Here is a 25,695-nt window from a genome sequence, read left to right on the forward strand (position 1 = left end):
CCCACACTGATATAACTGTGGGTAGACTGGGGTAGAAACAATGTCCCTGCAATACCCCACACTGATATGACTGTGGGTAGTCTGGGATAGAAACAATGTCCCTGTAATACCCCACACTGATATGACTGTGGGTAGTCTGGGATAGAATCATTGTCCCTGCAATACCCCACACTGATATAACTGTGGGTAGTCTGGGGTAGAAACAATGTCCCTGTAATACCCCACACTGATATGACTGTGGGTAGTCTGGGGTAGAAACATTGTCTCTGCAATACCCCACACTGATATGACTGTGGGTAGACTGGGGTAGAAACATTGTCCCTGCAATACCCCACACTGATATAACTGTGGGTAGTCTGGGGTAGAAACAATGTCCCTGCAATACCCCACACTGATATAACTGTGGGTAGTCTGGGGTAGAAACATTGTCCCTGCAATACCCCACACTGATATAACTGTGGGTAGTCTGGGGTAGAAACATTGTCCCTGCAATACCCCACACTGATATGACTGTGGGTAGTCTGGGATAGAATCATTGTCCCTGCAATACCCCACACTGATATAACTGTGGGTAGTCTGGGGTAGAAACAATGTCCCTGTAATACCCCACACTGATATGACTGTGGGTAGTCTGGGGTAGAAACATTGTCTCTGCAATACCCCACACTGATATGACTGTGGGTAGACTGGGGTAGAAACATTGTCCCTGCAATACCCCACACTGATATAACTGTGGGTAGTCTGGGGTAGAAACAATGTCCCTGCAATACCCCACACTGATATAACTGTGGGTAGTCTGGGGTAGAAACATTGTCCCTGCAATACCCCACACTGATATAACTGTGGGTAGTCTGGGGTAGAAACATTGTCCCTGCAATACCCCACACTGATATAACTGTGGGTAGTCTGGGGTAGAAACATTGTCTCTACGGTACTCCACACTGATATAACTGTGGGTAATCTGGGATAGAAACATTGTCCCTGCAATACCCCACACTGATATAACTGTGGGTAGACTGGGGTAGAAACATTGTCCCTGCAATACCCCACACTGATATAACTGTGGGTAGTCTGGGGTAGAAACATTGTCCCTGCAATACCCCAAACTGATATAACTGTGGGTAGTCTGGGGTAGAATCATTGTCCCTGCAATACCCCACACTGATATAACTGTGGGTAGACTGGGGTAGAAACAATGTCCCTACGGTACTCCACACTGATATAACTGTGGGTAATCTGGGATAGAAACATTGTCCCTGCAATACCCCACACTGATATAACTGTGGGTAGTCTGGGATAGAAACATTGTCCCTGCAATACCCCACACTAATATAACTGTGGGTAGACTGGGGTAGAAACAATGTCCCTACGGTTCTCCACAAATGCAAGTTATAAAGGTTTATTCACTCTTTTTTTCTCAGAGATAAACAGAATTATCTAATACTCCAGTGTACTAAACTTAGACAACAGCAGACAGTGTTTTGTAGTGAGAATTATCTGCACTTCCAGGCAGTCTCACTTCATTGGTCTACTCTCCTTCGGTCAGATTCCTTCTTCTCCAGCGCTTGACCTTTCCCACCCACCTGGCTTCACCTACCACCTCTCAGCTAGCCTCTTTTCCCTCCCCTCACCTTTTTATTCTGGCACCTTCCCCCTTCCCTCTCAGTCCTGAAGTAGTGTCTTGGTCCAAAACTTTGACTCTCTATTCATTTGTGCAGACGCTGCCTGAGCTGCTGAGTCCCATCAGCACTCCGTTTGTGTTGCTTTGGGTTCCCTGTGCCCACAGACTTTCTTGTGCTTTTAATTCCTGCTGTTAGCTGAACTAACTATTTTGATATTGGACTCCGTGAAGATAGGGATCAAACCCACTATATTTACAAAATATATCACGGGGAGCCTGCCTCACAATTAGGGCATCCTGGATTCCAAATAAGCAGTTCCTCCTTTTATACAGTACAGAATGAGATGTTCGTAATTTTCTCTGTTAAAGTTCCCAGATTACTGAATGACCACTTTGCATATGACTTTAATTTCATTAATTGTACCAAGGCCTACATCACGACTGATGTGAGAGAAGCAATATCATCACTGATTTAAACCGTTTCTAATGTCCATCTCTATTCCAAAGCTACCAACCTCAGGCTCTCTCGTATTCGATTCTCCACCTCACCGTTTATGTCTTTCACCATTTTCAGAAATCCCTTCCTCCACATGGCTCACACCCCCCCATTTACCCCATATAATTTATTTATTGGCTTAGAGATACGACTTGGACAGGTCCTTACTGCCAGACGAGCTACCCAACTACTTATCCCGAGCTTAACCACAGGACAATTTACAAGAGCATTTGACCTGCGAACTGGTATGTCTCTGGGCAGTGGGAGGACTCACAGTAAGAATGGACAAACTTGCTTACACAGGATGCCAGAGTTGATTCTGAACTCCAATGCCCTGAACTGTAAGAGTGTTGCTCTATTCCTCTTTTGTTCAAACTCCTCAAATGCTTCTACCTTCTCCACCGATACCATTCGCTTGACCGAGTTCCTTTGCCAACTCTCTGCACCCCGACTTCATTTCTCAGGCCTGGCTGCAGAGAATCTTCACTCTGTTCCCCCCATGAGCTCACTGTGTGATGGAGGAACTGTGGGGCAGATCACTCGTGGGCCAGAAGCCAGACAATGGGCTGCATGGCCTGCCCCTGTGTCTATGATTCTGTAAGCTCTGATTCCTCCTCCGGTCACTGAGCTCACATTCTGACTGCCTCCTCTTGTCTCCTCAGCCAGGACTGGAGCTTCCCCTGCCATCGTGAATGGAGCCCTGGGACACTCGGTTTCCTTGTTTCCTTCGATCCCAGTCAGACAGGATGTGGACGAGGTTGTGTGGAGAAGGTTATCACCCATAAAAAAGATAGCACGATACTCACAAGGATTGATTAAATATTTTAATACCAGTTACAACAATCGAGTAACTCTTCATTCTGGAAACTTCAGCCTGGAAATCAGTCATCTAAGGAAAGAAGATGCTGCTGAATATGAGGTCATTGTTACAGCAGGAGATTCAGGAGACGAACACAGAGAGCGTATCCAACTTAAGGTGTACGGTGAGTAAAACCTCTGTGTAGGGGCCTGGATTAACGAGTGAGGGCAGATCATGCGTGTCCCCACTGTCTGCCTGTGTCCACATTTGGGCTCACGGTCCCAGTGCAGTGGGGCTGAGACAGTGCAGGGCTGGGGAACACATCCACTGCATCCCTGGAGATGAGGCCAGTGGCCGTGCAGGGTGATCCTGTGGCCCCGAGCCTGGAGAAACAGCACACAGGGAGGAGTGTGATACAAACCCGTACAATTAGAACAGAACCAGAATCAGAATCAGGTTCAATATCACTGGCGTACGTTATAAAATTTAGTGTTTTGAGGCAGCAGTACATGATAAAAACACTCCAATTAACAGTAAGGAATATATATAAAATTAAATAAACAGTCAAAACAGAGAGCAATGAAAGGAAAATGTAGTGAGGTCGAGTGTATGGGTTCATTGTCCATTCAGAAATCTGATGGGGGAGGGGAAGAAGCTTTTCCTGAAATGATGAGTGTGTGACTTCAGGCTCCTGTACCTCTTCCCTGATGGAGGCAATGAGAAGTGGGCCTGTCCTGGGTGGTGGGGTACTTAATGGTAGATGCCACTTTTTGAAGTTGTGCTCAATGCTGGGGAGGCTAGTGCCCACGATGGTTGAGTTTACAACTTTCTGTAGTCACAGGATTGTCCGATTAGACATTTACATGAAGGAGCAGGTGTACAAGTGTACCTAGTAAAGTGATCTCCACCTCGCTCAATGTACTGTGCACACCCTGTCCCGGTGCACTTCATAATCTCCCCCAGCCCTGCACTGCCTCGGCCCCACTACACCTCAGCTCCATTTGCCATCGCTCACCCCCACCGATGTCATTCTCTATTCTGAAGAGTTTCTGCCCAAAGTGTTGGAGAGTTGAGGACACTGATAGTCATGTAAAAGTAGAGTCAGTGCCCTCTTTATTAGATAGGGGAGTGGAACCCGCAGGGTGTGGGGTTCTCCTGCTGGAGCTCGTCCACTTCAAAGTCAAGTCTGGCCATTCTCCTCTGACTGCTCTCACTAACAAGGCACTTTTGCTCACAGATCTGTTGGTCATTGATTTTTTTTGGTTTACACACCCTTCTCTGTAAACCTGAGACTGTTGTGCATGAAAATCCCGGAAATCAGCAGTTTTGGAGATACTCAAAACACCCCATCAACCATCATTCCACAGTCAAAGATCACATTTCTTTCCCATTCTGATCTTTGGTCTGAACACCAACTTGATCCCTTGACCATGTATTTTATGCATTGAGCTGCTGCCATACACACAGTGGAGATTCAACAGAACATCAGTCTGTGTGTCCACATGCCTTTAAAAGTCAGACCAGACCACTGGGGATTAGACAGGCAAACAGAATGTTATTTATCAGTTAAGGGAAAGAATGTAAGAGCAGGAAGATTCTGCTCCCAGAACAACACACACAGAATGCTGGATGAACTCAGCAGGTCAGGCAACATCTATGGAGAGGGAAAAAGAGCCAACGTTCTGGGCCAAGACCCCCTCATCAGGATTGGAAAGGAAGGGAGAAGATGGGGGAAGTTTGTCAACTTTGCCCCCAACTTCCACCCTCAAATTGACTTTGTCTATTTCTGACCTCTCTCTCCCCTTCCTTGATCTCTGGAGACAGCCTGTTTGCTGACCTCTTCTTGAACTCCACTCACCCCCACCTTTCTATCCCAGCTTCTTCCCCTTTCCTATCCAGTCCTGAGGAAGGCTTCCTCTCCATAGATGCTGCCTTACCTGCAGAGTTCTCCAGCATTTTGTGTGTGTTGCTCTGGATTTCCAGCATCTGTGTGTTTAAGATTACACTCTTACTACCAAACAGAGAATTGAATACAAACTCACGAGGACCTGTTTTCCTGGACAGTCGGGTTGACACGAAGCACAAATTTGCAGTGGTGGAGGAGACAGAAGCAAGGGGTTTCTCAAAGGACTTCTGGGACTTGCTGATGGGTAGGGTGAGAAGGCAGAGACCCTACCATATTGAAACAACACACAGGTGAATTGAGACGCTGTGACCTGCAGGGATGGAGCCACGGTAGGAAGTTGGGATCAAGCTGGATATCAGCATTCACGCAAACATTTTTTACAACTGCGCGGACCCACCATTGTTATGAGCAGGAAAACTTTAAACAGCCTGGAAACTTCACAGCACATGAAATTTCTCTGTAATGTGCTTACTATGAATACCTAGACAATTGATAATTCGCATTCTTCTGATTTTATTAGTTGTAGGGTATAATGAAACAGAGTACAAAGAAGAAGATCTTTCACATTTGTACTCACTTAGAGATACAGTGGGGAACAGGCCCGTCTGGCCCAGTGATCCGTACCCCCCCAGCACCCACAGATTTAATATGATCCTGATCACAGGAGAATTTACAATCACCGATCAGCACACTAACTGGTACGGCTGTGGACTGTGGGAGTAAACCGGAGAACCTGGAGGAAACCCACTCGGTCACGGGGAGAATGAAGAACATTGGGATTGGACACTGAACTCCATCGCCCTGAGCGTTAGCATCCCGCAAACCGCTACACTACTGGGAGATTCATTGTGTTTGTGGGTGAACCACTGGGAAACAAAGAAATACAACTGAATCCACAAAAAGACACAGAACAAAGAACAACAAACATCCAGAGGGCAAAAGAGGATAAACTGTGCAAATGAAATAGTACACAAATAATACTGGGAACACGAGCACGAGCTGCAGGGTCCCCAAAAGCTTTTCTAGCTGCGTTCAATTCCAGTTAACGCATCAACATAGGCTACGTGTGGGGAGTATTTCAGCCACTGTGCAGCCGTGCACCCCCGCAGCTCAGAGTGAACAGTGCTAGACAGATCCATCCCAACTGCCACAGCTGGGACTGGCTGAGCGTCCGTATTCTGCTTTATGAATTATTTCCTGATTCTAAACCAAGACAGACAAAAACTATATGTACATACCATGGGTGGTCCAGCCAAGTAAGATCAAAGGTTTCAAAGGTACGTTTAATGTCAGAGAAATGTATACAGTATAGATCCTGAAAATAACACAGAGCATAGATGTAACATAGAAAACCCACAGCACAATACAAGCCCTTCGGCCCACAAAGCTGTGCCGAACATCTCCCTACCTCAGAAATTACTAGGCTTACCTATAGCTCTCTGTTTTACGAATATGTACGTATTTAAAAGTCTCTTAAAAGACCCTATCATATCCGCCTCCACAACCATCGACGGCAGCCCATTCCACGCACTCACCACTCTCTGAGTAAAAAACCTACCCCTGACATATCCTCTGTATGTACTCCCCAGCACATTAAACCTGTGTCCTCTGTAGCAACCATTTCAGCCCTGGGAAAAAGCCTCTGAGTATCCACACGATCAATGCCTCTCATCATCTTGTACACCTCTATCAAGTCACCTCCCATCCTCCGTCATTCCAAGGAGAAAATGCCAAGTTCACTCAACCTATTCTAATAAGGCATGCTCCCCAATCCAGGCAACATCCTTGTAGATCTTCTCTGCACCCTTTCTATGGCTTCCACATCTTTCCTGCAGTGAGGCGACCAGAACTGAGCACAGTACTCCAAGTGGGGTCTGACCAGGGTCTTATATAGCTGCAACATTACCTCTTGGCTTTAAACTCAGTTCTACGATTGATAAAGGCCAATGCAGCGTATGCCTTCTTAACCACAGAGTCAACCTGTGCAGCAGCTTTTGAGTGTCCTATGGACTCGGGACCCAAGATCCCTCTGATCATCCACACTGCCAAGATTCTTACCATTAATACTATATTCTGCCATCATATTTGACCTACCAAAATGAACCACTTCACACTTATCTGGGTTGAACTCCATCTGCCACTTCTCAGCCCAGTTTTTCATCCTATCAATGTCCCGCTGTAACCTCTGACAGTCCTCCACACTATCCACAGCACCTTCAACCTCTGTGTCAACAGCAAACTTACTAACCCATCCCTCCAGTTCCTCATTCAGGTCATTTATAAAAATCACAAAGATTAGGGGACCCAGAACAGATCACTGAGGCACACCACTGGTCACCGTTCTCCATACAGAATATGACCAGTCTACAACCACTCTTTGCCTTCTGTAGGCAAGCAGCTGTGGGTCCACAAAGCAATTTCCCCTTGGATCCCATGCCTCCTTACTTTCTCAATAAACCTTGCATGGAGTACCTTATCAAATGCCTTACTGAAATCCATATACACTACATCTACTGCTCTAACTTTATCAATGTGATTAGTCACATCTTCAAAAACTTCAATTAGGCTCATAAGGCACGACCTGCCCTTGACAAAGCCATGCTGAGTACTCCTAATCATATTATGCCTCTCCAAATGTTCATAACTCCTGCCTCTCAGGGTCTTCTCCATCAACTTACCAACCACTGAGGTAAGACTCACTGGTCTATAATTTCCTGGGCTATCTCTACTCCATTTTTTGAATAAAGGAACAACATCCACAACCTTCCAATCCTCTGGAACCTCTCCCGTCCCCATTGATGATGGAAAGATCATCACCAGAGGCTCAGCAATCTCCTCCCTTGCCTCCCACAGTAGCCTTGGGTACATCTCATCCAGTCCTGGCGACTTATCCAACTTAGTGCTTTCCAAAAGCTCCAGCACATCCTCTTTCTTAATATCTACATGCTCAAGCTTTTCAGTCTGCTGCCAGTCATCACTACAATTGCCAAGATCCTTTTCCATAGTGAATACTGAAGTAAAGTATTCGTTAAGTACCTCTGCTATTTCCTCTGGTTCCATACACACTTTCCCACTGTCACACTTGATAGGTCTGATTCTTTCACGGCTTATCCTCTTGCTCTTCACATACTGGTAGACTGCCTTGGGGTTTCACTTAATTCTGCCCACCCAGGCCTTCTGATGGCCCTTTAAGGAGTTGGAATGGGGGTGGGACTCTGCTCCCTTTATGCAGATTCGGAATGTGGTGGGAGTCCGCTCTCTTTTTTATTAACTTTTTATGCATTTCTACAAACCAATTACTAACAAAAAACCCAACAACAAAGTGAAGATTAATACGGTGCAAAATAAGCATATCAATTATATAATTCATAACAATAAGGAAACAGCACCCAGAATAAATCATATAAGGTTAGTATCCTCCCCACCCTCCCACTATGAAACTCCAGGCTGACCATTACAATATGTAAACAAAAATTATTGGCACGTTCAACCCCACAAAACTGTAAATATAAATAAAAAATAATAGTAATGCCTCCTACCAAAACTATGAAGTAATTTCCATCAAAAAGAAACCTTAATACTAACAGAGAGAAAAATTGCTGAAAGTAAGCGATTACAAAGAATAAACTTAATCTAAAGGCGAGTTTTGAAAGTATTCAATAAAAGGTCCCCACACCTTTTGATACTTTATGTCCGAATTGAGAAGTGAGTAATTAGTTTTTTCAAGGTCTAAACAGGACATAGTATCATTAAGCCATCGAGCATGAGTGGGTGGGGCAACATCTCTTCACCTAAGGAGAATTAAGCGTCTAGCCAAAAGAGAGGCAAAAGATAATGTTTGATGCTCAATCGGATTCAAATGCATGTCTGCCTCACCCAAGGTACCAAAAAGGGCAATCAATGGATTAGGTTCTAAGTGGCAGTTAAGAATATGGGATAAAGATTAAAAAAAACTTCTCCCCAGAATTCCTCTAGACTAGGACAAGCCCACTACATATGGAGAAGAGGAGCCTCACCCCCTTTACACTTGTCACAAACAGGACTAATGTCAGGATAAAACTGCAACAATTTAGTTTTAGACATGTGAGCCCTATGTACAACCTTAAACTGTAAAAGACAGTGGCAAGCACATAAAGAAGTTGAATTAACTGACTTAAGAATTGAATCCAGACCTCATCAGATAAAGAAGTATTTAAATCATGCTCCCAGGCTGTTCTAATTTTATCAAAGGGGCCACGCCTCAAGATCACTAATTTATCATGAATAAAAGATATTAAGCTTCTACCCAATGGATTAATACAAAGAAACAAGTCCACAACGTTTTTCTCAGGCATCTCAGGAAAATTAGATAATAAAGGGTTAATGAAATGTCTAATTTGAAGGTATCTAAAGAAATGGGTATTAGATAGATTAAACTTTACAGACAGTTGTTGAAAAGTTGCAAAACGATTATCTATGAAAAGATCTTCAAAGCGTCTAATGCCCTTTCTATACCAATCATGAAATGTTGAGTCTTGCATAGAAGGTAGGAAAAGATGATTGTGTAAAATAGGACTAGAGAGAGAGAAACCATGAAGGCCATTATATTTTCTAAACTGAGCCCATGTTCTCAGAGTATGTCTAATAAGAAGATTAACAATTAGTCTTTCTTAATATCTACATGCTCAAGCTTTTCAGTCTGCTGAAAGTCATCACTACAATCACCAAGATCCTTTTCCATAGTGAATACTGAAGTAAAGTATTCATTAAGTACCTCTGCTATTTCCTCCGGTTCCATACACACTTTCCCACTGTCACACTTGATAGGTCCTATTCTTTCACGTCTTATCCTGTTGCTCTTCGCATACTTGTAGAACGCCTTCTCATGGCCCCTTCTGGCTCTCCTAATTTCCTTCTTAAGCTCCTTCCTATTAACCTTATAATCTTCTGGATCTCTAACATTACCTAGCTCTCTGAGACTTTTGTAAGCTTTTCTTTTCTTCTTGACTAGATTCATTACAGCCTTTGTACACCACAGTTCCTGTACCCTACCATAACTTCCCTTTCTCATTGGAACATACCTATACAGAACTGCACGCAAATATCCCCTGAATATTTGCCACATTTCTTCCGTACTTTTCCCTGAGAACATCTGTTTCCAATTTAATCCTCCAATTTCCTGCCTGATTGCCTCATAATTCCCCTTACTCCAATTAAACACTTTTCCAACTTCCTATCTCTCTCCAATGGTATTGTAAAGGAGACAGAATTATAATCACTAACTCCAAAATGCTATCCCACTGAGAGATCTGACAACTGACCAGGTTCATTTCCCAATACCAAATCAAGTACAGTCTCTCCTCTTGTAGGCTTATCCACATATTGTGTCAAGAAACCTTCCTGAATACACCAAAAACTCCACGAACTTCACAACACTCCTTGCGTGAAAATAGACACATCTCAAACCTTCGGTCTGAGCGCATCCCTTCTCTATCACCTGCCTATCCTCCCTCTCGCACCGTCTACAAGCTTTCTCTATTTGTGAGTCAACCTCCTCTTTCCCAGTCTCTTCAGATCAGTTCCCAGACCCCAACAATTCTAGTTTAAACTCTCCCCAGTAACCTTAGCAAACCTTCCCCCCAGGATATTGGTTCCCCTGGGATTCAAGTGAAACCTGTCCTTTTTGTACGCATCACACCTGCCCCAAAAGAGGTCCCAATGATCCAGAAATCTGAATCCCTGCCCCCTGCTCCAATCCCTCAGCCACGCATTTATCCTCCACCTCATCCTGTTCCTATTCTCACTGTCGAGTGGGACAGGCAGTAATCCCGAGATTACTACCTTTGTGGTCCTGCTTCTTAACTTCCTTCCCAACTGCTGTAGTCTTTTTTCAAGACCTCTTCCCTTTTCCTACCTATGTCATTGGTACCAATATGTACCACGATCTCTGGCTATTCTCCATTCCACCGCAGGATATTGTGGACGCAATCCGAAACATCACAGACCCTGGCACCTGGGAGGCAAACTACCATCCGAGTTTCTTTCCTGCATCTACAGAATTGTCTGTCTGACCCCTAACTATGGAGCCCCCCTATCACTACTGCCTTCCTCTTCCCTTCCCTACCCTTCGGAGCCACAGGGCCAGATTCTGCGCCAGAGGCATGGCCACTGCTGCTTCCCCCAGGTAGGCTGTCAACCCCCTCCCAACAGTACTCAAACAGGAGTACTTATTGTCAAGGGGTACAGGCACAGGGGTACTCTCTCATACCTGAATCTTCCCCTTCCCCCTCCTGAATGTGACCCACTTGTCCATCTCCCGTGGCCCTGGTGTGACCACCTGCTTATAACTCCTCTCTATCACCTCCTCGCTCTCCCTGATCAGGCAAAGTTCATCGAGCTGCATCTCCAGTTCCCTAACTCAGTCCCTTAGGAGTTGCAGCTTGACACATCGGGTGCAGATATGGCTGTCCGTGAGGCTGGGAGACTCCAGGACCTCCCACATCTGACACCGAGCACAGAAAACTGGCCTCACACATGTACTACTTCCTTTCCTCAATTAGCACAGGTAAACCTACCTCGGCTCATCCCATTACCGCCAAAGCCCTGTCACTCTGCTGCGTCTTACTCCACTGCCCGCTGGATACGGCGGTCTTCTTTATAAACCTTTCACGCACTGCTGGCTGACATCATGTGCCTGCGCAGTCTCGCATCTCTTTTACCCCGAGTAGTAAAAAACTCCCTTCTCTCTGAAAAATCAGCCATTCACTTGCAGCCTTCTTGCTCCAAATCTTTTTCATCGCAACCATCCATGAAAACAGAGGAATGCCCCAAAGACTGTTAAATTTTAGAACACAAAAGTCCCCCCAGCTCCCTGCCCTCCTGTGCATAAACAGGGAAAGTCTTTTTGATATACGGAACAGGAAAAGCCCTTTAGCCCATGATCAGAACACAAAAAGCCATTGAGCCCTTGATGCACCCTGAACATCACACATTCACACTAATCCTGCACTAGTTCCATTTTTAATTGCTCCCACATTCTCATCAACCTGCCCCAGATGCCCCCGCTTACATACAGACCAGTGGTAATGTATGTCCAATGTCTAATTAGCTTCCCTAATGACTTTGACATGTGAAGGAAACCGAAGCTCCTGGGAGAAACCAAAGCTGTTACACAGAGAACATACAAATTCCACACCAACACCAGCCAAGATCAGGATTGAACCTCGGTCTCCAGCTCTGCAAAGCTGCAGCTGTATTTGGAACGCTGCCCTTGAGTGCAGGCTGACTCTGTCATCCCAAATTACTGCCCATCACTGCATCCTACTCCCCACTCTGCCTCGTTTCCCCTCTCAGAATGTGAGATGGGAATTAACATCCCCACGGCCCTGGTCTGTGAGCTGATGAATGGGGGAGGAGGTGTGTGACCCAGGATCTCCAGTGTCAGGTTCACTCTGGAACACTGCACACAGTTCCAGTCTAGCTCGGTGCCAGTCACAGTCCCATGGTTACTGCTCTTGATCCAGATTCAGGACCACTCACAGGAGTGACAAAAGACATGGAACTGAGAGAATTCCCAGCATACAGAGCCGTAAACAAGATATAACAGAGTGCATATGGATGAGCCTGGGCAATTTTTGGGAAGGGGGGCACAGCACATGTGGGAACTTCTTCTAGCAGCAACTGGCTGAACGGAAGATGAGTGAAGTGTTAAACGGGTGGGGGGATATGAGATGGGATCAGCTTTATGTTCACTTGGGACTGTTCAGCATGGGATGGGGAAGTTGGTGATCGAAGTGTCCACAAAGATCTCCTTTACACATCTTGCATCTCTCTGTCCCAACCTCAGGACTTGTGTCAGGAGCACACATCACAGTTCAGACCACTGGGATCTGCAATTTCACCTTGACCTGCACCGTGACCTCAGGTGACCCCACCAGCTTCACGTGGTGGTGGGAAGGATAAACTTTGGTAAATGACAGCACGCAGCACATCCCGGTACTCTGAAATACGCTAGAGGTTCATCACGCTGCAGAGGACGAGGACGTTGTGTACAAATGTGAGGCCAGGTACCCCGTCAGTAATGAAACGGCAGAGATCCAGCTGAAGGACATCTGCAAATCGGACACATCTGGTGAGTGTCAGAGTAAAGAACCCAGGTTATTCTGAGGGTGTTGTTTCCCTGCAGAGGGAGCTTCAGTCTGTATCGAGCCCGTATCTTGGAAGCGTTAGGTGGGACAGTGTACAGAGAGCTTCACTCTGAATCTAACCTTGTGCTGAGAATGTGTGGTGGGACAGCAAAGAAGAGCTTTACTCTAGATCTGACTTGTATCTTGGCAGTGTTTGACAGATCACTGGAGAGAGGGGTTTATTCTGTACCCAATATTTTCCCCACTTATTTTAAGCAAAGCTTGATTAAAGCATTTGTCCCATGGCCAGGATGGACCCAGCTTTGTGGAGCCCACTGCTCCTTGAGAATCACCAGCAGACAACGCTTACTTCTTCTAATTTAATGTCCATGAATGGATATATCCTCGGATGATGGGCAGGCTGTGGGTTCAGGTGGAGCTTTTGATGGGTGAATGGTGAATGGCCACCTTGCTCATGGACAGAATGATGAGGAGGTCTCACTCCCTTCTCACCTGGCCACACATTGTTCAGGGACTAAGTCCAGGCAAACATCAAATACTGAATTGAGACACACCTTCTTGTACACGGACCACATATTCATCCAGGCTACGAAAGGACAGGGACCCACGAGTCCACAGGTGAATATAAAATTAAAATTCTACTGCACAGCACTGCTTCCACCAGCATACACCCCACCGCAGGTCCCATACAGCTATATCCAGGACACAGAACAATGGCCAGAGATGGGGAGACGACGGTGAACAGTTAGGGTGTACAGGAAATGCCTCTGTGTGGATACAAGGCATTTGCAAGAAGCAGCCCATAATTGTGTAAGACTGTCTCTGAGGACTCTCAGGCCAAGAAGCAATTCCTGGAAAATGGGAGTCTGTCCAGTTGGGAGCAGACAATGGTCATGAGACCCCTTATTGGAATCAGAATCAGGTTTAATATGACTGGCATATGTTGTTTTGTGGTCGCAGTGCAGTCAAGTACTAAGTCACAGTAAGACACTTGTGTATCATTTATATATAGAATATAAAATACATTAAGAAAATTAAACAAGTAGTGCAAAAAGCGAGCAAAACAAATAGTGTGGCAGTGTTCATGAGTTGGTTCACCGTCCATTCAGAAAGCTGATGGTGGAAGGTGTTCCTAAAATGTCTTCATTGATGGCAGCGATGAGATTAGAGCCAGTCCTGGGCAATGAGGATCCTTAATGACGGATATCTCCTTTGTTGAACCGTCACCTTTTGAAGGTGTCCCCAATGCTCAGGAGTCTGGTGCCCATGATTGAGCTGGCTGAGATTGCAACCGTCTGCAGCTTTTCCCAATCCTTTGCAATGATCCTTCATACCAGATGGTGATGCAACCTGTTAGAATGTCTCCACAGTATATCTGTAGAAATATGTAGAAATCTCTTATCACGAGGTGACATGGAAACCGAAATCATCCACTAGAAGACTTGGTGCTGTGCAGCTTCGCTCTTCAAGCATTTCACTCCTTCCCTGTCAAGTCGCAGTACCTGGAGGTAGGGATTCCCTGATTCCAGTGATAGGCAGGCAGCTTTAACAGGGAAACAGGTGCTTGCCACTGGGAACCACATGTTGTCCTGAGGGCCTGGCGTCATAAAGTAACACAGCTGAGAAAGGAGCCCCTCAGCCCTATTTCTGGGGGAAGAAATGCATCAGGAGTGACTACACTCTGGGAAGATGCTCAACATACAGGGATCTACATGGTCCAGAGACAGAGAGCTGCCACATGGTTTTAGAAGCACACCCGTGACTGACCACTCTCCTCAATCAGGAGTCTCGGAACCATACCAGAAATCCTTGCCACACAGAAAATCCACCATCTGCTTCTGGATCTTGACAGAACTGACGTGGGGTGGGAGCAAAGTGACCATGGTATGGATGTCACCAGTTGGTTTACAACCAGTGCTCAGCCCTTATTGGAAAACACTTGGAACAGTCATGTCTAAAACCCTCATGGCTGGTGACTTTCAAAAGATACCTCCTATCAATTTGTCAGAGTGGGACCCGGATAAGTTCTCAGATAGATGAGATAAATGAGAATCAGCTGTCCTCCACCAGTTATATGTCAAACAGACAGTGAGCTGCATCCTATCCACATGCATAGCGGGGTGAGCTTCACCCACACCACATGATCGTCCAAGCATGGCGTCATTATGATGCAGAACACATACACATACACAGGTACAGAGAACCTACTCTTCCAGGAATCCTGACTCTTCCCCTTTCTCAATTCCTCCATCTCTGCCACATCTGTTCTTATGAAGAGGATTTCCGTTCTGGACCATCTGAAATGTCCTCTTTCTTCAAAGAACAGTGTTTCCCTTCCTCCACCATCGATGTTGCCCTCACCCACATCTTCTTCATTTCCCTGTTATCCACCTCAGTCTATCTTCCCGCCACCATATCAGGGATAGAGCTCCCCTTATCCTTCCCTACCACTCCATGGGCCGCCATGTACAGCAGATCATTCTCCATAACTTCCACCATGCTCAACAGGATCCTACCACAAGGCACATCCTCCCTCCTTTCACTCTCTGTTTTCCACAGGGATGGATCTCTCTGAGGGTACCTGGTCCACTTGCCCTTCCCCAATGATCAGCTTCATGGCACTTATCCCTGCAAGCAGAACAAGGGCATCTCCCTTCAGGGCCCCAAACATTCCTTTCAGGTGAGATGACACCTCACCTGTGAGTCTGATGGGCTCATCTGCTCTATCCAGCGCTCCTCGTGCAGCCTCCTCTACATCAGTGAGACACGATGTAGACTGGGGACTGCTTTGTGTCGCACCTTTGCTCTATCTGCCACAAAAGGCAAGATTCCCTGGAGGCCACCCTTTCAAATCCACATTCCATTTCCGTTCTGACAGTTCGACCATTGGCCTCCTCGACTGTCACGATGCGAGCTCTCTCAGGTTGGAGAGCAATTCCTGATATTCTGTCAGAGAATCGCATGAAGATCGATTTCTCTAACTTCCTGTAATTTCTCACCCCTCCCCTTCTATAATGTTGGAATTAGATAGATAGATAGATAGATAGATAGATAGATACTTTATTCATCCCCATGGGGAAATTCAACTTTTTTCCAACGTCCCATACACTTGTTGTAGCAAAACTCATTACATACAATACTTAACTCAGTAAAAAATATGATATGCATCTAAATCACTATCCCAAAAAGCATTAATAATAGCTTTTAAAAGTTCTTAAGTCCTGGCGGTAGAATTGTAAAGCCTAATGGCACTGGGGAGTATTGACCTCTTCATCCTGTCTGAGAAGCATTGCATCGATAGTAACCTGTCGCTGAAACTGCTTCTCTGTCTCTGGATGGTGCTATGTAGAGGATGTTCAGAGTTATCCATAATTGACCGTAGCCTACTCAGCGCCCTTCGCTCAGCTACCGATGTTAAACTCTCCAGTACTTTGCCCACGACAGAGCCCGCCTTCCTTACCAGCTTATTAAGACGTGAGGCGTCCCTCTTCTTAATGCTTCCTCCCCAACACGCCACCACAAAGAAGAGGGCGCTCTCCACAACTGACCTATAGAACATCTTCAGCATCTCACTACAGACATTGAATGACGCCAACCTTCTTAGGAAGTACAGTCGACTCTGTGCCTTCCTGCACAAGGCATCTGTGTTGGCAGTCCAGTCTAGCTTCTCGTCTAACTGTACTCCCAGATACTTGTAGGTCTTAACCTGCTCCACACATTCTCCATTAATGATCACTGGCTCTATATGAGGCCTAGATCTCCTAAAGTCCACCACCATCTCCTTGGTCTTGGTGATATTGAGACGCAGGTAGTTTGAGTTGCACCATATCACAAAGTCCTGTATCAGTTTCCTATACTCCTCCTCCTGATATTTGTTAACTGCGGCAGCAGTACACTACAATACATGACAAATATAGAAAGAAAAATAAATAAGTCTATTACAGTAAGTATATGCATATTGAAGAGTGCAGAAACATAAATAATATAAAAACAAAAAAAAATGAGGTCGTGTTCAAGATGTCCATTTAGGAATCTGATGGCAGAGGGGAAAAAACTGTTCCTGAATCGCTGAGTTTGTGCCTTCAGGCTTCTGTATCTCCTCCCTGATGGTAACAGTGAGAAAAGGGCCTCCATACCTAGGACATGCCCTGAGGTGCACCAGTGTTGATCTCCAGCGAGGTTGAGATATTATCACTAATTTGCACAGATTGTGGTCTTCCAGTTAGGAAGTCGAGGATCCAATTGCAGAGGGAGGTACAGAGGTACAGTTCTGCAAGTTCTCAATCAGGAATATGGGAATGATGGTATCAAATGCTGAGCTATAGTTGATGAATGCACCCCAATGTAGTTGTTTGTATTGTCCGGGTGGTCTAAGGCCGTGTGGAGAGCCACTGAGATTGCGTCTGCCATAGACTTACTGTGGTGATAGGCAGTGGGTCCAGGTCCTTATTGAGACAGGAGTTCGTTCTAGCCGTAATAAAATCTTTCAAAGCATTTTATCAGTATTGATGTGAGTGCTACTGGACAATAGACATTAAGGCAGCTCACTCTACTCTTCTTAGGCACTGGTATAATTGTTGCCCTTTTGAAGCATGTGGGAACTTCCACCCGTAGCAGCGAGAGTTTGAAAATGTGCTTGAATACTCCCACCAGTTGGTTGGCACAGGTTTTCAGATCATTACCCGGTACTCCATCAGGGTCTACCACCATTGCAAGGATTTACGCTCCTTAAAGACAGCCTAACATCGGCCTCCGAGTCAGAGATCACAGGGTCACCAGGTGCTGCAGGGATCTTCACACTGTACTTATATTCTCCCTTTCAAAGCAGGAATAGAAGGTGTTGAGTTTGTCTGGTAGTGAAGCATATAGGCAAAAGGCAGGTCATTGTGGGCCAATTAGTTTGACATCAGTAGTTGGGAAAATGCTTGAAGCTATCATTAAAGAAGAAATAGCGAGGCATCTGGAAAGAAATGAATCCATCAGGCAGACACAGGATGGATTCAGCAAAGTTTGACAAACTTACTGGAGTTTTTTGAGGATATAACAAGTGCAGTGGATAGAGGGGAACAGATGGACGTTATTTACTTGTATTTCCAGAAAGTGTTCAATAAGGTGTTGCATAAAAGACTTACCCATACGATAAGGATGCATAGAGTTGGGGTGATGTATTAGCATGAATGGGAAGATTGATTAACTAATAGAAAGCAGAGAGTTGGGATACATGGGTGTTACTCTGGTTGGCAATCAGTGGTGAGCGGTGGGCCACAGGGGTTGGTGCTGGGCCTGCAAATGTTCATGATATATGTTAATGATCTGGAAAAGGGGGCCGAGTGTAGTGTATCTAAGTTTGCTGATGACACTAGATTGAGTGGAAAAGCAAATTGTGCAGAAGATACGATGAGTCTGCAGAGAGACATAGATAGGTTAAGTGAGTGGGCAAGGATCTGGCAGATGGAGTACAATGTTGGGAGATGTGAGGTCATCCACTTTGGAAGGAAAAATGAAAGAGCAGATTATTATTTAAATGGTAAAAATTGCAGCATGCTGCTGTGCAGAGGAACTTGGGAGTGTTTGTGCATGAACTACAAAAGGTTGGCTTGCTGGTGCAGCAGACTATCAAAAAAGGCAAATGAAATGTTGGCCTTCATTGCCAGAGGGATTGAATTTAAGAGCAAGGAGGGTTTGCTGCAACTGTATAGGATACTGGTGAGGCCACACCCTGAGTACTGTGTGCAGTTCTGGTCTCCATACTTGAGGAAGGATAGACTGGCTTTGGAAGTGGTGCAGAGGAGGCTCACCAGGCTGATTCCAGAAATAAGTGGATTAGACTATGAGGAGAGATTGAGTCTCCTGGGACTGTACTTGCTGGAATTCATAAGAATGAGAGGAGATCTTATAGAAACATAAAATTATGAAAGGGATAGATAAAAATGATGGAAGTTGTTTCTACAGCTTGGTGAGACTAGAACTAGGGGACATAGCCTCAAGATTCAGGGGAGTAGATTTAGGACAGAGATGAGGAGGAACTGCTTTTCCAAAAAGTGGTGAATCTGTGGAATTCTCCACCCAATGAAGCAGTGGAGGGTGCCCTCGTAAATACATTTAAGACAAGTTCGGATAGATTTTTGCATAGTAGGGGAATTAAGGGTTATGGGAAAAGGCAGGTAGGTGGAGACTAGACCATGGTCAGATCACCCATGAACTTATTGAATGGCAGAGCAGGCTGCTCCTATTTTTTATGTTCTTATGTTCATGCTATTGGGTTTCACTTTGTAGGAATGATGTCCTACAAATCCTGCCAGAGTTGACATGCATCTGATATCGTGTTGAACCTCACATAAATCATCTCTTTGCTCTTGAAATAGCCTCCTGTGTCATACCTGGCTTTCTTGTACAGACCTGGGTCCCCAGGTTTAAATGCCACAGACCTGGTCCTCAGCAGACAGCGAATCTCCTGATTCACCCATGGCTTTTGGTTTGGGATTATACAGTATGCTCTCATAGGCAAACACTTATCCACACAGGTTTTAATGAAGTCGGTAAGAACTGCAGCATACTCATCCAGATTCAAAGATGAATCCCTGAATACAGTCCAGTCCACCGATTTAAAGCAGTCCTGTAGGCACTCCTGTGCTTCCCTGGTCCAAACCTTCTTGGTCCTCCTGACTGGTGCTGCAGTCTTCACTCTCTGCCTATACTCAGGGAGTAGAAGTACAGCCAGGTGATCAGACTTCCCGAAGTGAGGGCGTGGAATAGCACGGTAGGCATTCTTAATGGTGGTGTAACAGTGGTCCAGTGTATTTATGATTTGTTGAAGATAATTATTTAGTGACTTTTTCAAGCTGGCCTGGTTAAAACCTCCAAAATGATTCCATTTCCCATTTGGCTTTCCTCTTACCCCTTCTCCTCACTTCCCTTCAGTTCCCTCCTCCTTCCCTTCTCCCATAGTCTGCTCTCCTATCAGATTCCTTCTCTTTCTACTATCTACTTTTTCCATTTATTCCCCCCCCAACTTTGTACTTCATTCCCACTCCCCTCCCACACACCTTCCCTCTCACCTGGTTTCCCCTCCTACCCCCCACCATTTTATTCTGGGTTCACCCCCTTCCTTTCCCGTCCTGAGGAAGGGTCTCAGCCCAAGTGTGGACTATTTGTAAATGGAGCACGATCTGCTGAAGGCCTCCAGCATTTGGGTGTGCGTCGCTCTGGAGAATTCACCGGACGTTCACCATACCAAGAGATATACCTGCCTGTGTGGAGTTTGTTTGTTCTGCCTTCGGACAAGTGGATTTTCATTTTGTTCTGGTTTCCTCCCACATTGCAAAGATGTGCAGGTCAGTCAGTAACTTGCTCCCGGTGAGGGGTAGAACTTGGGGTGGGGTCAAAGCAGGGTAAGTAGTTGCTGGTCAGGAGGGACAAAGAGCCTGTCTCTATGAGCCCTGTCACTATAGATGAAGTTTGCAGGTGGTCGATGAGTTGGAAAGGCTGTGTGTGGCCTGGCACGGTCTCCTTAACCCCATAGAGGAAGTAAGCTGCCTGGCCCACTTCTTTCAATGGTTCTGCTCTGGATCTTCCTAGAGCCGAGTTCTGAGTGAGGACTTGTGGATGGTCGACTCAAACCCTCCCCATTTGTTTAAGGCCAACACAGACAGACCCCATGACCCATTGCTACTTCCAATCACCTACTGAGAGACAGCTGTACGATTGTGGTATCTCCCTGATCTGTTCCAGGAAATCCCACAGTTCCCAGTGGGAGAAGAGAAGACTCAGCTGGGCTGACCACACTTCACCAGTGATGGATACCAAATTTACCCCAGTTCCCCACATCGTCCCTGCTCACATCCGATACCTTTACCCCGCACCGTGCAGTGAGCATCTCAGCCCTAGCACCAGGCCCCACACGCAGACTCAGTGGCAGAGACATCTTCCTTGGACTACAGCAGACTGAAATCCCTCTCCACCCCAGGTGTCAAGACAGGGGGCAGCCCCAAAGCGTCTGGAGATCAGCTTTTCACTCCGCTCTGCTGGATGGACTATTTCTCCAGGGGTCATATCCCATTCATCCTTTGGATGGAGGCCCCTGCCCAGTGCTGATTGGTATCATAGTGGTGACCTGCCAAGGACTTCATCTACCTCCAGACAACCCCCTCCTTTGCTGGGAACCCAGAGACTTCCCTTATCACCTCTCAGCTTCTCAGTTCATTCCCCCCTCCTCCACTCACCTAGCTTCACTTTCTACTTCTCATCCTGCCCCCCCACCACCTTATTCTGGCATCCTCCCCTCCCTTTCAAGTCCAAATGAAGGGTCTTGGACCAAAATGTCGGCTGTTTATCCCTTCCCACAGACATTACCTGACTTGCTGAGTTCCTCCAGCATTTTGGGTTGTGTTGCTCTGGATTTCCAGCCTCTGCAGGATCTCCTGCGTTTATGACTTCTGTTACATTCTGTAACTCCAGAAACTAAATGAAAGGAAAACATGGAAACCGGGATATGCATGTGCACTCCCAGCTTCTCTTTTAGTGAAGCACACATATGATGGGATGGCATAATGACATACGGTATTCACAGACTTCATGCATATAACCCAAAATAAATTATGTAAACAGGCAAGAATTCTCAATCAAACAATATACTTGCAATATTACTGAAATACTGAATACACTACACTCCTCCCTGCTTAGTGAGAATCTCCAGCTCAGTTCATTTCTGTGTTTATTTATTGAGATACGGTGTGAAACCGGCCCTTCCGGCCCTTTGAGCCATGCTGGCCAGCAACCCCTGATTTAACCCTCTCCTAACCATGGGACGATTTACAATGACCACCGAACCTATCACTGGTATATCTTTGAATTATATATTTTATATTTTAAAAATACAACTATTATATAGACAGCTACAGCATAGTGAATTTTAAAGATAATGTCTTTCCTGACAAGGGGATCACTCTGCCAGGGCAATGCAGGCCATTCCCGGGGACGGAGAGGCACTGCTGTTGGTATCTTCTGGATGTGTTGGCATCCAGAACAGTGCATGGCAATTTGCTCGATGTGCTGATCTATCCGAGGCCACCAGACAAAGCTTCTAGTCAAAGCTTTCACTTTGACCACATTTAGGTGACCGGCATGTAGGTCCTCCAACACTCCAGCTGTCAGCTTGGATGGTACAACAACTCTCAATCCCCACACAAGGAAAACTCCATCAAGGACAAGTTCATCCCAGTGCTGGTAAAAATGTGGGGACTGGAATTTCTGCAGCACACTCCAGTCATTTTGGGTGGCCATGTAGATCAGAGATCTTTTCTGGTTTCCCTTTGGATCAGCTCTGCTGTAACAGGCAGACGTTCGATTTGCATGAGGGTGAATGCATCAAAGGATGTGTCCTCTTTTGTAAATTTTGCAGCTAGTTCCTTTTCTAAGGGTAAACAGGACAATCCATCAGCATTTCCATGATTAGTCATTCTCTTGTAGTCAATGTTCTAATTGTGTCTTACAAGAATCAGAGCCCATCTCAGCATCTGTGCTGCTGCTGTTAGTGGAACAGTGGATTGAAAATGGACACCAGTGGTTGATGATCAGTAATGAGGGTGAACTCTCACCATACAAGTACTGGTTGAAATGTTTTACACCCCAAACCGGATTCAACGCCTCTGTCAATCTGTGCATGATTTTTATCTACAGCGGTTAGGGAGCGTGATGCAAAGCCTTCATCACTCAGAACATGTGACATGATTACACCTATTCTGTAAGGTGAGGCATCATGGGTAGGCTTCACTGGATGATGTGGATAACCCTCTCACTGAGGCTTCTAACCAACTCAGTTCATAGGCTAACTCTGGCCAACAGCCACATGACTCAGTATTGCATGGGTAATGGTGAGAAGGCATTACTTCAATAAGCAATACATACCTAGGGCTGGTATGATTCAGGTTTAACCAAATAGGAAAGTTGAATGTTCCCCTGAGGGAATGCAGATTTGCGGTGAATGTTTTCCCGTGCCAAAGTGTTGTTTGCCAGGAAATAACAGACCTTACAAAGAACAAAGAACATTACAGCACAGTATAGACTATTCGGCCCACAATGTTGTGCCGACCCTTAAACCTTGCCCCCCATATAACCCTCCACCTTAAATTCCTCCATATACCTGTCTAGTAGTCTCTTAAATTTCACTAGTGTAGCTGCCTCCACCACTGACGCAGGCAGTGCATTCCACACACCAACCACTCTCTGAGTAAAAAACTTCCTCTAATATCTCCCTTGAACTTTCTACCCCTTAGCTTAAAGTCATGTCCTCTTGTATTGAGCGGTGGTGCCCCGGGGAAGAGGTGCTGGTTGTCCACTCTATCTATTCCTCTTAATACCACCACCAGTTTTGTGTTGATGGTGACCTTAAAATCAGCACAGATCCTGATAGACCTATTCTTGGCTGCTGGACCACTGGCGTTACCCATGGACTCCAGGCAACCTTGGAAAGAACTCCTTCTGCCTCTATGCGATTTATACCTTACACCAGCATAAACTTACAGTGCAAGTATATTTACAGATATTTCAACTTTAACAAACATTTCATAGTAAAAGTTAAGAAAAAAGGGACCATTACAGTTAAACCAGACTAAATGTGCACATAAACATCAGAGCTCGTTTCTAAAGTAGTTGGGTGTATCGCTTTACTCACGGTGTTGAACCCACGTCTCCAGCCACTGGTCGAACTTCCCTCAAAAAATGTTACAAACAAACTGGCTAACTCCTCCTCTGTGCTATGCATCTGCACATTCTTGCAACAGGGTCTCCCCTTCAGGCGGGATTCTGCGAGTGTCTTCCCCTGTGTTCTTCTCTATACTTTCTTCTTCCAACATCAGCCAAATCAAAGCCAGCCCACTGTTCCTCAGAAGTCTGATCCCACCCAGCTCTCTCAAATGTTTCATGGCATCCCACTGAACAGACTTACAACCTGTTACAAGGCCAACTCCACTGGCTGACGTAACATTCCTAATTTGAACAAATGGCTCCTTATCTCAGCTGAAGCCAAAAACACTTGTGTATGAAGCTGAACACACTGCATTTGCAGAAAAACTGCTAAAATAAAATACCTCATAGCATAAGTGAAGAAATACAATAAAACATGTTCTTAACCAGGACATTAAATGTGAGTACAGTGTCCAATGTCACCAGTTCCTTTGCCTTTTGGAAATCCACCTCACATTGCTTTCTCCATTGCCATTTCTTCATAATCTGTAGTAATGAGTTCAAGGGGTGGAGCACAGTAGCAGGAACCTGTAATAGTAATTGTCAAATCATAAAAAAGTACTGCAACTGAAATACGTCCTTTGGCCTTGGGACATCCACCACTGCATGAATTTTCCCAGCACACTTGTGTAAGTCTTGTGTGTCAAAGGTGTGACCAGAGTAACTGATGCTCAGTTTAAAGAATTCACACTTCTTATGTCATGCTCTGAACCCATAATCTTCTAATCTTTTTAACCCTGTCTTGAGATTTTGGAGATAGATGCTCCTTCTTATCCTCATTGGTAACAATTAAGCCACTCTGGTAACACTGAGTGCCTGGGCAGCCTTGCAGCACCTGGTCCAGAGCTTTCTGCCAGTGTACAGCTGCAGATGCTACTCCAGAAATACCCCTATTATAGTGATAAAGCCCTTTGTGTGTGTTCATGGTGAGAAACACTTTGGACTCTTCTTCCATCTCCTTCTGTAGGTAGGCCTCAGCTGTCCACTTTGCTGAAATGTTTCCCTCCAGGTGGGTTTGCAAAGATATCCTCTATCCTGGGCAGAGGGTATCGATCTACTTTCAGTATTGGGTTGATGGTGACCTTTAAATCAGCACAGATCCTGATAGACCTATTCTTGGCTGCTGGACCACTGGCGTTACCCATGGACTCCAGGCAACCTTCGAAAGAACTCCTTCTGCCTCTATGCGATCTAGCTCACTGGATACTTTGTCACAGATGGTATAAGAAACTGGACAGACTTTGTAAAACTTCATTTAATGCTGTTTTACCCCTTGATATATTCATTCAGGAGTGTGAAGGTATTCTTTCTGGTTCAAGAGTACCCCCCCACACCCACTCCCGGTTCAAGACCAGAGGGAATAACTGGTGGTTGAGGGGCAATAAATTCCTGAACCTGGTGGGATAGGTCCTGAGGCCCCTATGCCTGTAAACTAACCCCATCTGCTCACACAAGGTCCATATCCTTCTGTTTTCCTCATATTCTCGTGCCTATCTAAACATTTCTTATAGTCCCTGATATATCTGCCTCTACCTCCACTCAACACAGCTTATTTTAGGCGTTCAGTACTTTCAGTGGTATATTTTTAAAAGAGAGAGAGAAAAAACTTTCCTCTCACATCTGATTTAAAATTAACCTCTCTCACTTTAAATTATCTCCTCTACTGCAACCCCCGGTAAAGATTTTGCTGCTGAAGTTGTAGGGTATTTCATTGAATGGTTTTCTGTGGAAGCAGTGTGTGCTGCTGGAAGTGTTTGGGTTAGGATGCTTAGGAATCTTGTGTCATCCAATCAGGATGATGAAACTAGGAGAAGATTTTAGAGAATGCTGCGAGAAAGGTTTTGTGAGCGAAACTGAGGTGGGTCAAGGTCTTTTTTCGGTAGAAGATGGAGAGAGAAGCTCAAGAGAACTGGCCATAGGATTTGGTCCGATGGGATTGCGCAGTCTGATAGAGCCTAAGAGGGGGAATTCTAGTGGTGATTGGTGAAAATGAGTCAGGACTCT

The 25,695-nt window shown here is 45.5% G+C and overlaps 1 protein-coding gene across 1 annotated transcript in view; it reads left to right on the forward strand.

Moving 5' to 3' along the window:
• LOC140731939 (SLAM family member 5-like) overlaps positions 1-25,695 on the forward strand; it is a 460,463-nt gene that overhangs the window by 56,020 nt on the left and 378,748 nt on the right. The window contains exon 2 of the mRNA XM_073053941.1: positions 2,780-3,100. Coding sequence (XP_072910042.1) covers positions 2,780-3,100 — 321 coding nt within the window. The remainder of the gene's footprint in view (positions 1-2,779; positions 3,101-25,695) is intronic.

Source organism: Hemitrygon akajei, chromosome 8 (genome assembly GCF_048418815.1).
Source record: "Hemitrygon akajei chromosome 8, sHemAka1.3, whole genome shotgun sequence".
NCBI lineage: Eukaryota > Metazoa > Chordata > Chondrichthyes > Myliobatiformes > Dasyatidae > Hemitrygon > Hemitrygon akajei.